Source organism: Felis catus, chromosome X, assembly GCF_018350175.1.
Source record: "Felis catus isolate Fca126 chromosome X, F.catus_Fca126_mat1.0, whole genome shotgun sequence".
NCBI lineage: Eukaryota > Metazoa > Chordata > Mammalia > Carnivora > Felidae > Felis > Felis catus.
The window spans coordinates 53,745,409-53,757,698 of NC_058386.1; the positions used below are offsets into that span (position 1 = coordinate 53,745,409).

The 12,290-nt window shown below is 41.0% G+C and overlaps 1 protein-coding gene across 1 annotated transcript in view; it reads right to left on the reverse strand.

The window, feature by feature from the left end:
* Positions 1 to 3,925: 3,925 nt before the first annotated feature.
* Positions 3,926 to 12,290, reverse strand: part of EDA2R (ectodysplasin A2 receptor) — a 75,023-nt gene continuing 66,658 nt past the window's right edge. Inside the window, 2 exon segments of the mRNA XM_045050909.1 lie at positions 3,926 to 7,445; positions 10,816 to 10,980. Coding sequence (XP_044906844.1) covers positions 7,063 to 7,445; positions 10,816 to 10,980 — 548 coding nt within the window. The 3' untranslated portion in view covers positions 3,926 to 7,062.

Below are 12,290 nucleotides of genomic sequence, written 5' to 3' on the forward strand. Positions count from 1 at the left end.
TGGGCAGGGTGTTAGGGGCATGAGAGATTAACTTCCAAGTATAGTAGGACTGCATGTTGTGGAAAGAGTGCAGCAGTAGTGACATTCTTATCTAGCCTGGGTATGAGAAACTTGAAGAAGAAAATTGCTCTCCCAGATTCTTTCCTGTCAAAATCCAAATCCAGGTATACAGAGAGGAAAATAATGAACCAAAAGCAAACTCATTCCCAGCAAATATCTCCCCTCCCATACAAACAAAAGCAACCTATTTGGCTAGTTCAAATATAGACAATTAAACAATTATGTAGACTTGGGGGCATGTTGAAAATGTTTTTATCAGGGGCACCTGGGTGGCTCAGTTGGGTAAGTGTCCAACTTTTGATTTCGGCTCAAGTGATGATCTCATGGGTCATGGGATCAAGCCCCACATCGAACTCCATGCTGAGCATGAAACTTGCTTTGCATTCTCTCCTTCTCTGTCTGCTCTTCTCCAACTTGCGCTTTTTCTCTCTCTCTAAAAATAAATAAACGTTAAAAAAGTTTTAAAAATTGTATTTATCAAGTGCCCTTTGTTCTTCCACTGACCAATAACTCTCCAGTAGAAAATAAATAAATACATACATAAAAACAAAGCACTCAAACAAAGATGCCCACACTTTAACAACAATGGGAAGGAAATCTTTAAAAGTATTCTCCAGAAGCAAACAATTGAGTGTCATATTTGACATGGCCAAACAGCAGTTACAAAGAAGAAAAATATGTTTTACCTCACCTCTACATAAGACACCTTAAAAAGCAAAGTAAAACTTCATTTCCCTATTCCAATTGCCAATGCCAATTTTTGAACTTTAGAAAGGAAATTAGAACCAAGGTGATTCTGAGTATATTTTGGGGTGGACACATTGTGTTCATACTATGTGGACTTTGCTGTTGGCTGGCACACCTGTGAACTAAGGTAGCCCGAGCAACCAAGGCTTGTATTTTCATTGCTACAGGAAAATTCAGTGCTAAGAAGCTCTTCTGGGCTAGGTAGTCCATCGAAGAAGTCTGTTGTTTTGGGTGGAGCTCACACTGACCTTTGTAGTTACTGTGTTTATAGACACACCACTGGGGAATTTTGCTACCTGGAAGCTGCTGGTTTTGTTTTGTTTTGTTTTGTTTTGTTTTGTTTTGTTTTGTTTTCTACAGTGTTGCCCCTAATGCCACTATGGTAACTCTACATTAAAACAGTTGTTAAAGGGGAATCCATGAAGCAAAGGAGAAAGCTTGCTCTGGGAATTAGAAGACTTGGGTCAGACTAACCTCTGGCCTGACAAGCCATATATCTAATCTGAGCTTGTTTCCTCTTCTTTAAAAAGGGATATAATAACACCCAATTCAGTATATCTTTCTCTGTCCCTTGTGGGATTTTCTCTCTCTCTCTCTCTCTCTCTCTCTCTCTCTCTTCTTCTCCCTCTCCCTTTCCCTCTCCCTCTCTGTCCCTCATTCACTTGTGTCCTCTCTCTCTCTCTCTCTCAAAAATGAATAAATAAATAAATAAATAACACCCAATTCAGGATCTTATGGGGATGAAATGGGTGTAAATGAGCTTTGTAAATTATAAAGTTTAGAGCAGGAACAGTGAAGAATGCCATGTCATTTTTGTCATTGTATTATTGTTGTTATTGCTGTGTTACAATCACTATCTTTTCCATAGAACAGCAGTGTTGGACTTGAACCACTGCCAGATGCATGGTGACATTGGAACACCTAAGGCCTGCTCAAGCTGAGTTATCATCTTTTTTTTTTCTTTTTGAGAGTGAAAGGGGAAGGGGCAGAGGGAGAGGGAGAGAGACAATCTCAAGCAGGATCCATGCCCAGCGTGGATTGAGCCACCCAGGCACCCCAATCTGAATCATCTGTTTGGGTACTAGTTCTTTCCCTACTAGAAGGTAAAGAGATGACTAATTAAAGCCAGTGACATAAGAATAAGCCATCTCAGAAATAAAAGAACAGAGAACCTAAACTCCAAGGCCTAAACCCTTGGTTCATACATATTTGCTAATACCTGTGTGATGTTAGGCTGCTTGGTGCAGGCTTGTGTTCAATTGCTTCTAATACCCAGTACAGTACAATGGGGCCATTTTACTTTTTCTTAGGTGCTTTTAGCACCCTGATCAATGGGTTGCCCCAGGAGCCCTTAATCAATGATTATAGATGGACTATCCCCAAAGATGCATTTAATAAAATCCTGAAAGCAAAGAACTTGCTGTAGAGAACATTCCTTTGCCAGGGCTAAAACCTGATGATAAAGTGTGCAAGCTGCCTAAAGTACTTTATTAACCACCAAGTATTTGTGGGGTGAGAGCTAGCTCTACAGTATTCAGAAAGATAACTGGATAATAAAGAAGAATATAGTCTCCAAGGAGCTTATTCCCCTCTACTCTAGAGATACATGAGTAGAAGCTAAAGCAAAAACACACTTCAGCATCATATGGGAAGGGGTTATGAGAGACCTGGGATCCAATTAACATGATAATAGAAACACACAATGAGGCTCCTTCCCTCCTCCCACTCAGATGCCCCTAAATTGATTGGAGGATCTTTTTGGGAGACTTCTGGGAGGTAGTTTGGGGAAATTAAACTCCAGAAGGAGGGTCAGCTTGGCTCAGAAAGCTTCTGTAAGGTTCAAAGAAGGCAAGCCCCAGCCTTCCTCCCTTCTGGAGTTGCAGAATTATAGCACCTCAAATAAAGGGTGAGGCTCAGGTAATCCACTGGAAAATCACTTGCCCTGCCCTATACTGCAGTGCAGAAACATTGCTCTTCAAACATGTGTTAAGAGCCTCCAGCTGACCCAGGGAGTGCAGTGCATATAGAGGAACCTGGAAAAAGGCAGAGGAAAACATAATGGCCATTGGAGGTAAGAACAACAGAGAGAGAAAAGAAAAAAGACAACTTTTATATCCTGGATGCAGATGAAATCCTATGTTATTTTTCAATGGAAGACCACTGTTACCTTAGCAATTTACAGACTATTGGGCCAGACGTTTTTCATAATAGTAGAGATGAACTGCTTTAACCCATCTCCTAAGTCTCTTCCCTGGGTGCATTAGTGATCCTATAGGGTTATTTAGGCAGTGCCTAGTGGAAAGAAAGAACTAGTGCCCTTCAATAGTCTTCCCTGTCCTTTGTCATAACCATGGGCAGATTTCGCTCTACTTGTCCTTCCCTGGACTGCATATATGCTTATCCATAGGATCCACACTTAGGTCTGAGAGTGGGAGTGGGCATGTGGGACAGGTGGCATTTTCCAAATATGCATTGCTTTGGGTAAGTTACTACCTTTTTAGGCCTCACTTTCCTCATCTTTAAAATAGGCATAATGTGTGAATAAATTTTTATAGACTATGAAGTACTGAAGTTATAATTGACATGTTTGCTCAAATATCTGCGATTTACTTGGAGGAGGATTTCAAAGATGAAATAACTGCACTCCTCCCACCTCCAAATAAAGTAAAGTCTCAAGTCTTTGTCCAAACTAAGATCAGGGACTATGAAATTGGACAGTGGAATATGGGTAGGGGGCAGTAGAATGGACGCTCTTACTGGCTCCAGGCTTTATCTACTGTGTTTATACCACACAGGTAAAAGACAATAAGATAGGCAGATAAAAAGAATCTTGTCTGGCCTTGCAGCCCTTCTCACTTTTTGACCTCTCAAGGGACAGTGCTAAATGGAAAGTCTCTTCGATTTACACTGGGGTCAGACTTGGCAGAGAATATACATCCATATTGGCTGCAGGATGGGGGTAAGGGAGTTTCTGGAAAGGGTAGAGCATAGACTTGGTACAGTGAGCAAGAACATTACCTCATTCACATCCAGGTATAAGCGCTTTATTTGTCTCTCCACCTTTTTTCTTCCAAAGATTATTGTTTTCTGGAACACATATGCCAGAAAATCAATATCTCTTTACTCAAAAACATTGTCTTCCAGAACATCAAATTTTCAAGAAATTAGAGAGGACTTGCTATTCACCCTACATCACTGAGTAACTTAAGGCTAGTCACGTTCCATCTATGGACCTCAGTTTCCTCATCTGCAAACTGGGAATGGTAATCCTTGCCTTGCTCATCTTAGGGTTTGTATAAAGATCCAATAAGATAATGTCTGTAAACACACATTGCAAACTGTAAAGTGCAGCACCTGTATATGCAGTACATTTCAGCACTTTCACTCCTAGGATAACTGTGTCCTATCTTCATCCTTTGTTTTTACGAATTAAGTTACATCCAACATTCTGGACTATATAAGCTGTTCCAAAAGAAAGGAGAGAGTTGCTCTACTCATCTGGGAACTTTTTTTTTCTTCCAAATCTGATCTACTGTGGGGGAGTGTACATCAGATCAAGTGGCCCTTTATAGACATAAGAGGAACTTAAAAATAATCCATGATGCTCACATCTCAGCGCTGAGGTTCTCATTTGTCCTGTGCCATCAGTGTTGGAGAGTGAAGTTCCACCTTATTCTGGGAAGCGGGTGAAACTGGTGGTGAGTGCTCAGAAATTGATTTGTTCTACTCTAAACCAAGAAAGCACCAATAGTCCCTGAGCTTCCCTAAGGTCAGACCTCAATGGGAAACATTGGCCCTCAGTGCTTCCACCCCAACCTCAACAACTTTACTGTCACCTCAAAGACCAAAGTTCTGAAGTAAGTTTGGCCCTTGGGACCTACAGATTCAGCCTTGGGCTTTTAGATGACCAGCACCAGGAAGGGACAAAAGAGGCAAAAGTAGGAACTTAAATAAAAATAAAATGAACTTTATGAAGTACCATTTTAAAGATCAAAAGGACATTGAGTTGAATCTCTGCTAAAGAATGGTAGAGCCCTATATATGGGGAGGAAGACCCTGGTAAGTGGGCTAGATCCAGAGCTGTCCCAGCCACAGAAGTCTAGGAGATGAATGGGGAATCAAGGTGTCAGGCCTCCCCCAAGATGCATATAGAGGTGTGTGTGTGTGTGTGTGTGTGTGTGTGTGTACTAAGAAGGGGGCAGTGTGAAGAAGCTAAAGGGGAAGGATTTGATTTTGTCCCTAAAGTGCTAGATAGACATATCAATGTCTGAAGAAGAGGCCTCTCCTTCAGGTGTGCCAGACAAATATGCAAGGAGTAAAACTCTGCCCCATTCATTGGCATCCCCTCCCTTTTTATCTATAAATAAGTGAGGTAGGAACATGCCTGGTTGTTCCATGGCCAAATAATCTGGCTCTCCAAGCTGGCTAGAATAGGGAAGCAAGAAATGCTGCAGGTAAGTCTTGGGGAAATGGTGAAGAATCAATCCTTGGTGGGATGGGATAAGATGTTCCCCATCCATAGAGCACTGGCTGTTGTGGATACCACATCCCAGGCCCCTGCTACCATTGTGGTATAGGAACAAAGCAGGAGAGTCCAGAGAGAATGACTGGGCAAGGTTGCCAGAAGCCCAAGGAGGGAGGAAAGGGAGGAGGGAGGAAAGTAAGTTAGAAATCTGTAGGGGCAATCTCAATAGTTTTCTGAGCTCCTTATCTCTGAAAACAAAAACAAAAACAAAAACATAGTTTAGGTTAATCATTGAGGATTCAATAGCAGAAATATGTCACTTAGCTAGGTTGATGATAGTTCTACCCTCTTCTATACGGGTGAGACCACTCCTCATGAAACTGGGTTCAGTTTTAAGCCCCACATACTTTAGAGAAATCCAAAGTGATATTTTCCAGAGAAAAGATGCTTTCTTCAGATCTTTATAGGGCTGTCATAAGACAGAGGAAGTAGATGAAGTCTGTGTGGCCCATGGAACAGAGCCAGGACCCATGAGTAGGTACTACAGGGAGACAGAGGTTTTTCTTTACATTGAGCTCCAATCTACCAGTCACAGCTGCAATACACATTGGGCAGTAGTGAGCTCTCTGACATTGCAAGTATGTGAGCAAAGGTGACACAAATATTACAAAAGGACTTCAAACATGGATTGGAAGACTTGGAGGGGAAATTGGACTAGATAATCTGGAAGGTATCTGAGCTAACTGGTTTGATAGCAATATTAGGTTTCACCTACATGTTCACATTTTCTTAGGTATATGTAGGAGAGGTAGAATCATTGAGAGGCCCAGACAATATCTTAGCTGCAGAAATATGGAAAAGGGTGTTAAAAGTAGTTGGTTAGTTGAAAAGTAGGAATCTATCCACTCTGATGCCTCATATTGCCTCATGCTACTTAAGCCTTTAAGAAAGTAATATTGGCTATGGAATAATTGCTTTGATAAAGTTAAACAAAGTCTGGAATGGAGGCCCCAAACGGGGCTCTAGCTTAGTTCTGCCACTGATTTGCTGTGTAACTTTCAGCAAACCACTTCCACTCTCTGTCTCAGTTCCTGCCTCAATAAAATGAAGCTAACAAACCCTGACCTGCTTACCACAAAGGTAACAAAAGGGTGTTATGAAGATAAGACAAGTGTAGTCAATATGGAAAGTTGTGTAAATTATGTCTGGGGTGGAAAAAAATAACATGGTTTAAACATCTTTAATACATTAGATGCTATAAAAAACACTTCAAATACACTTATTACTCAACCCTCATAAAAACTTATGAGGTGAGTAGTACTTTCTACTTTTTACAGTTTAAGAACCTGGAGCTCAAAGAAGTAAATTGATTTACACAAGGTTCACATAGCTATTAAGGAATAGAGGTAGATTTGAAACACAGGACTACCAGATGCCAAAGTTTCCATATTTTCCCACTGTTTGATGGTGCTTATACATGAGCAGAGATAATTGAATATTACTATTAGATATTGAGGTCCTGAGAAAGCTTGTAAAAGGCCAGGATGGAAAGACTGGCAATCATATCAACCAAGCTACTTACTACCTTGACAGCTGTAGGCCCAGAAATGTGATGTTTGGCTGACAGACTCCAAATATTAGCATAGTCACTGTTGCCCCCTTTAGTGTTTCCAGCTTGCTGTTCCTCTACCCCTAGCCCTACTGAACAACAGTACTGTAAAGAAAATTCCTTGAGGGCGGTACCCAATTTCTGGTCTTTCTGTCCCACCTTCGAGCTCACCTCTGTAGAGTTAATCACTGGGGACTTCAAGGGGCATATTGAACTCCAGCCTATCTTCAGAGTTTTCAGCTGTGTTCCCCCCCAATGTCTCAGATCCAGTGCAGGAGGGTGAGCTGGAAAACATTTGCAGGTCTAGTTCTGTGCATTCGATGGGGATGTGGAGCCAATGGGAGTGGCTTTCTGAGGCACAGGAAGCCATGGTAAAAGACTCCTGTGTGGGGAAGCCACAAGTTGAACTGCAGTCGTCATCCAGGATGGGGTTAAGTGGCTGGCTCTCAAAGATGCTTTCACCTAGTGGGGACTTAGGACTAGTTTCCTGGCCAGGTGGCATGGTGAAGAGAGATTCTTCCTCTGATGCCTTGTCAGCCTCAAACTGCAGCGAACCTCCTGCAACTTGAAGCAGAAAGCCACTGGGTCACCCAGAGGCAAGAGCTCCTCTCAGTGGAGTACCTGGTCCTGAGTACAAGATGGGAAACTGTCTGGGAACTAGTGTTCCCCTTCCCCTCCCTGAGGATCAAAGTACCTAGCACCAGGATGAGGTGATACACTTGGGAAACACCCTTACACTGAGGTATCAAATTGAGGCTATCTAGTGGTGTATCAGGGAAAACAGTCAATTTCTCCAGAGAAAGAGAAACCTTTTGTGAGCAGCAGGATTTTGACCCTCTTCCCCCATAATCTTTATCCTTTGGTGTTATGCTTGTGTGTTATGTTGTGTCATATGGCAAGAAGCACATTGCAAATGGAATTAAGATTATGGACCTTAAAATGGTGAGATTATCCTGGATTACCCAGGTGGGGCCAGTGTAATTACATGTGCTCTTAATTTTTTTTAATGCTTATTTATTATTGACAGAGAGAGAGGGAGACAGAACATGAGCAGGGGAGGGGCAGAGAGAGAGGGAGACACAGAATCCAAAGTAGGCTCCAGGCTCTGTGCTGTCAACAAAGAGCTTGACGCGGGGCTGGAACTCACAGACCGTGAGATCATGACCTGAGCCTAAGTCAGATGCTCAACCAACTGAGCCACCCAGGCGTCCTTTTTTAATTTTTTTTAAATTTTTTTTACATGTAATCTTAAAAGTAGAAAAGAAAAAGCAGAATAGTCAGAGAAAGTATCAGAGAGATGTAACATGGAAAAGACTTGACCCACCATTCTAGTTTTGAAAATGAAAAGTAGTCATAAGCCAAAGAATGTGGGTGGTCTCTAGAAACTGGAAATGGTCCTCAACTTATAGATAGCATATAAATGTCACCTCATCCCTAGAACTGCAAGTAATTGAATTATTCCATGTTCTGGAATGATAAAGAAAGTGGATTCCCCCCAGAGCTTCCAGAAAGCAACACAGTCCTGTGAACACCTTGATTTTGGCCTTGTAAGACTCTAAACAGAGATCCAGCTGAGCCTACAAAGATTCTGACTCATGGAAATGGTGAGATAATAAATGGGTGCTGTTTTAATCTATTAAATTTGTGGTAATTTTTTATGGCAGTGATAGAAAAATAGTACATACTTCATGAATAAGTCTGATTCAGCATTGAGTTATAAACTGAGAGCCTATGGTATCTGTATTTGTTTGACTCTTAGCATTGTGGTGGTTTTATTTGTTATTTATTTATTTATTTATTTATTTATTTATGATGGATGGATTAGAATTCATCGTCAGAGGTTAAAATTATTTCATACGGAAATTCAGATTTCTGGATTCTTTTGAAAATTCAACAGATCTCAAGCATTGAATATTTCCTCATGGTAAAAAAAAAGAGAAAGAAAGAAAAAAGAAATTAAGTCACCTGGGCTGAGTAGCAGATTCCCATTTGGATAGTAAATGAACTCACTCTTTACTTTACCATAGCCCCTACTTCTCTCTATTGCACTGTTGATCAGATCTGATTCACACACTGATTTTCCCTATACAATTCCAGTATGCATAAGTCCTGATAAACACCCTTTCAAAATAAAAGGTTCATCCTCTTTCCCCTATGGAGACCCTAGTGAGCTGCTCACCCTCACATCCCCAGAGAAAGGTACAATATTATTATCTTGAGGACAGAAGAGGAGCAGAAAAATGTTACCCATTTCTCATTTCCTGAGACAATAGGAAGGACACAGGCAGCTCTCAAACATTGCCTCATCTTCATCTTTCTGGGCTGTGGGGCCCAAATGCTTCATTGTCCGTATTTCATGCCCATGCCCAGACACTGGGTAGCAGCTTTCTTATTTGACAAACTGGCTCCAAAGTGGGAGACAAGATGGTCCACCCCAAGCCACAATGTTCCAGAATCCACCAAAGAGTAGAAGAGAAAGAAGCAGAGCTTGAGAAGGGTCATAAAGGGATAATAGTACTCCTTTTGTGTCCCTGCAGCCCATGAAAAGATAGATTCACCACTGCTTAAGTCAAAAATATATGCTAGGTCTTTTGAAGATTAGCTGACATATCTTACAGCCAAACCTACCCATGTCTATATAAACGAAATCTTCCCACAAAAATAGAGGGAGGTTAAAAAAGTGATATCGTTTTGTTCCTAGTATCCAGTGGGCTGAGGAGGAGTCCTGAGCACCAGTGTAAGAAAATTTATCATGTAGGGGCGCCTGGGTGGCTCAATTGGTTGAGTGTCTGACTTTGGCTCAGGTTTTGATCTTGCATTTGTGGGTTTGCGTCCCATGTGGGGCTCTGTGCTGACAGCTCAGAGCCTGAAGCCTGCTTTGGATTCTGTGCCTTCCTCTCTCTCTGCCCCTCCCCTGCTCATACTCTGTCTCTCTCTGTCTCAAAAAATAAAATAAAAACGTTATATATTTTTTAAAATTATCCTCTCCTTTTCTTACTAAATACACTTTATTCACTAACATGGATTCCTGTTTAGATATCTCTGCATAGATTTTAGTTCTCTCAATGACACTGAAGCTGTCCAGAGCCTTTGTACTCTTGGCTGGAGCTCTAAGTCTCTTACCTATTGCTGGCCGGTGCACCATCCCATCTCCCCCAATCTTTGCCCTCAGTGATCTGAACTTTCTGTCCCACATTTTGGCTAATGGCCAGAGTTGTGCTGAAACAGATCATAATGGTACTCTTGACTTTAAATATGACCTTCCATCTGCAATTTCACATGACAATCTCCTATGGGCTGGGCCAGACCTCTTTGGGTATCAGTACTGTCTGGGAAAAAATGTCTGGGTCCACCAATTCCTCTGGACACTGGGCTCTCAGTTACCCACATTTGAGATATTATTATACTAATAATAGTTGCCCAAGACCTCACCCACTTTTATTACAGTCATGTCTCAAATCCAGCCATCCAGCCATCCTCCATTCCTGACAAGCTCTAGAGTCTATACCTATAAGTGGAAATGGAGAATTGGAAAATAACTTAGAAACCAACTAATCCAACACCATCTCTCATTTTAAAGATTAGGGATAAAGAAGCCCAAAGAAGTTAGATGACTTGTCTACATTTACATAGTAATTTATGAGTTGATTTAAAACCTAGGTATCCAGATTCCTTCCCCGAGGGTTTTCTCATGATGTTGTGTTAATTTATGAATTCCCATACCTTAGTGGATCAGGTTCCATAAGCTCATAGGGTTGAACTCAGTTGTCTCTGAAGCCCCATACTTTCTACTGCCACCTCCAGATCATTTACCCTTAAGGTTTTCCAGCACTGTAGGGAAGGCCCATTAACTCTCATCCCCAGAAAATTCCTTTCCTCTGCTAATCAGAACCTTGCCCCTAATTCATGTAATATGTGAAGAAGCCACCCTTACCACGCTGGCAATGTCTGTTGAAGAACTGCTTGCAGTAGAGGAAGAAGAGCCCCAGGAAGACCAGGGTAAACACCATGAGAAGACTGCTCATCATTGCAACAAGTGTGGCCTCCTGAAGGGGCACTGTGTGTACATTTTCCTTCATTAAGCTCAACTGGAAGGCACCTGTGAGACAAGAAAGTGGGGGAAGTCAGTCACTGTGTGCAGTCAATAAACACCCTGACCCTGGGCCTGGAATTCCTTAGGCCATTGCCCTCTCTCTATAACCTTCCCCAGTTAGGGTTGCTAAGCTGGTTTTAATTCTTTGTAGAGCAGGAAAAAATATAAAGAACAAAGTGAAGGAACTTGCATATACTGTTGGTATGGTATAAGTTAATACAATTATTTGAAGATGCACATGTTGTGTAGTCTTTCTATGTCACATCTAGTTATAAAACCTAGAAAAATGGAAACAAAGATGTTCATCAGTAAGGCACAGGAAAAATAAATCATGATATAATCTTATGATTTAATATTATTATATAACTTAAAATAAAAGACCTGTATGGATCAACATAAATAATCCAGAAGGGAAAAGCAAATTGAAGAAAGTGAGTATATAGCATGAAGTAATTTATAGGAAACATCAAATATAAAATAATGGCATATATTTTCTATGAATATATATCACTAAAAATACAAGTATTAAATATGGCAGTCATAGTTCTCACCAGTAGAATCTTTGTTCTTTTTTTTAAAAAAATATTTTAATGTTTATTTATTTTTGAGAGAGAGAGAGAGAGAGAGAGAGAGAGAGAGAATGAATGTGAGAGCAGGGGAGGGGCAGAAAGAGGGGGAGACACAGAATCCAAAGCAGGCTCCAGGCTTTGAGCTGTCAGCACAGAGCTCGATGCGGGAATCGAACTCATAAACCCATGAGATCAAGACCTGAGTCGAAGCTGGATGCCCAACCAACTGAGCCACCCAGGTGCCCCAATTATTTGTTCTTTTAAAAAAATATAAAGCAAATATGCAAAACGTTAAAATGTATTAATTCTACGTGTTGTGTAACTAGCCATTTATATTTTTATTTTTTCTGGATTTTAAATATTTTTACATATTTGAAATATATCATGATTAAAAAGTTTCAAAAACTTAAAAAGAGTTAGTATATGTATGTATGGTAAGTAGATAAAAATGATAGACAGATAAATGGATAGTGGTATGGGCATAGACTAGATCCTAGTAATTTATTCAGCCTTTTTTTTTTATGAAATTTATTGACAAATTGGTTTCCATACAACACCCAGTGCTCATCCCAAAAGGTGCCCTCCTCAATACCCATCACCCACCCTCCCCTCCCTCCCACCCCCCATCAACCCTCAGTTTGTTCTCAGTTTTTAACAGTCTCTTATGCTTTGGCTCTCTCCCACTCTAACCTGTTTTTTTTTCCTTCCCCTCCCCCATGGGTTCCTGTTAAGTTTCTCAGGGTCCAC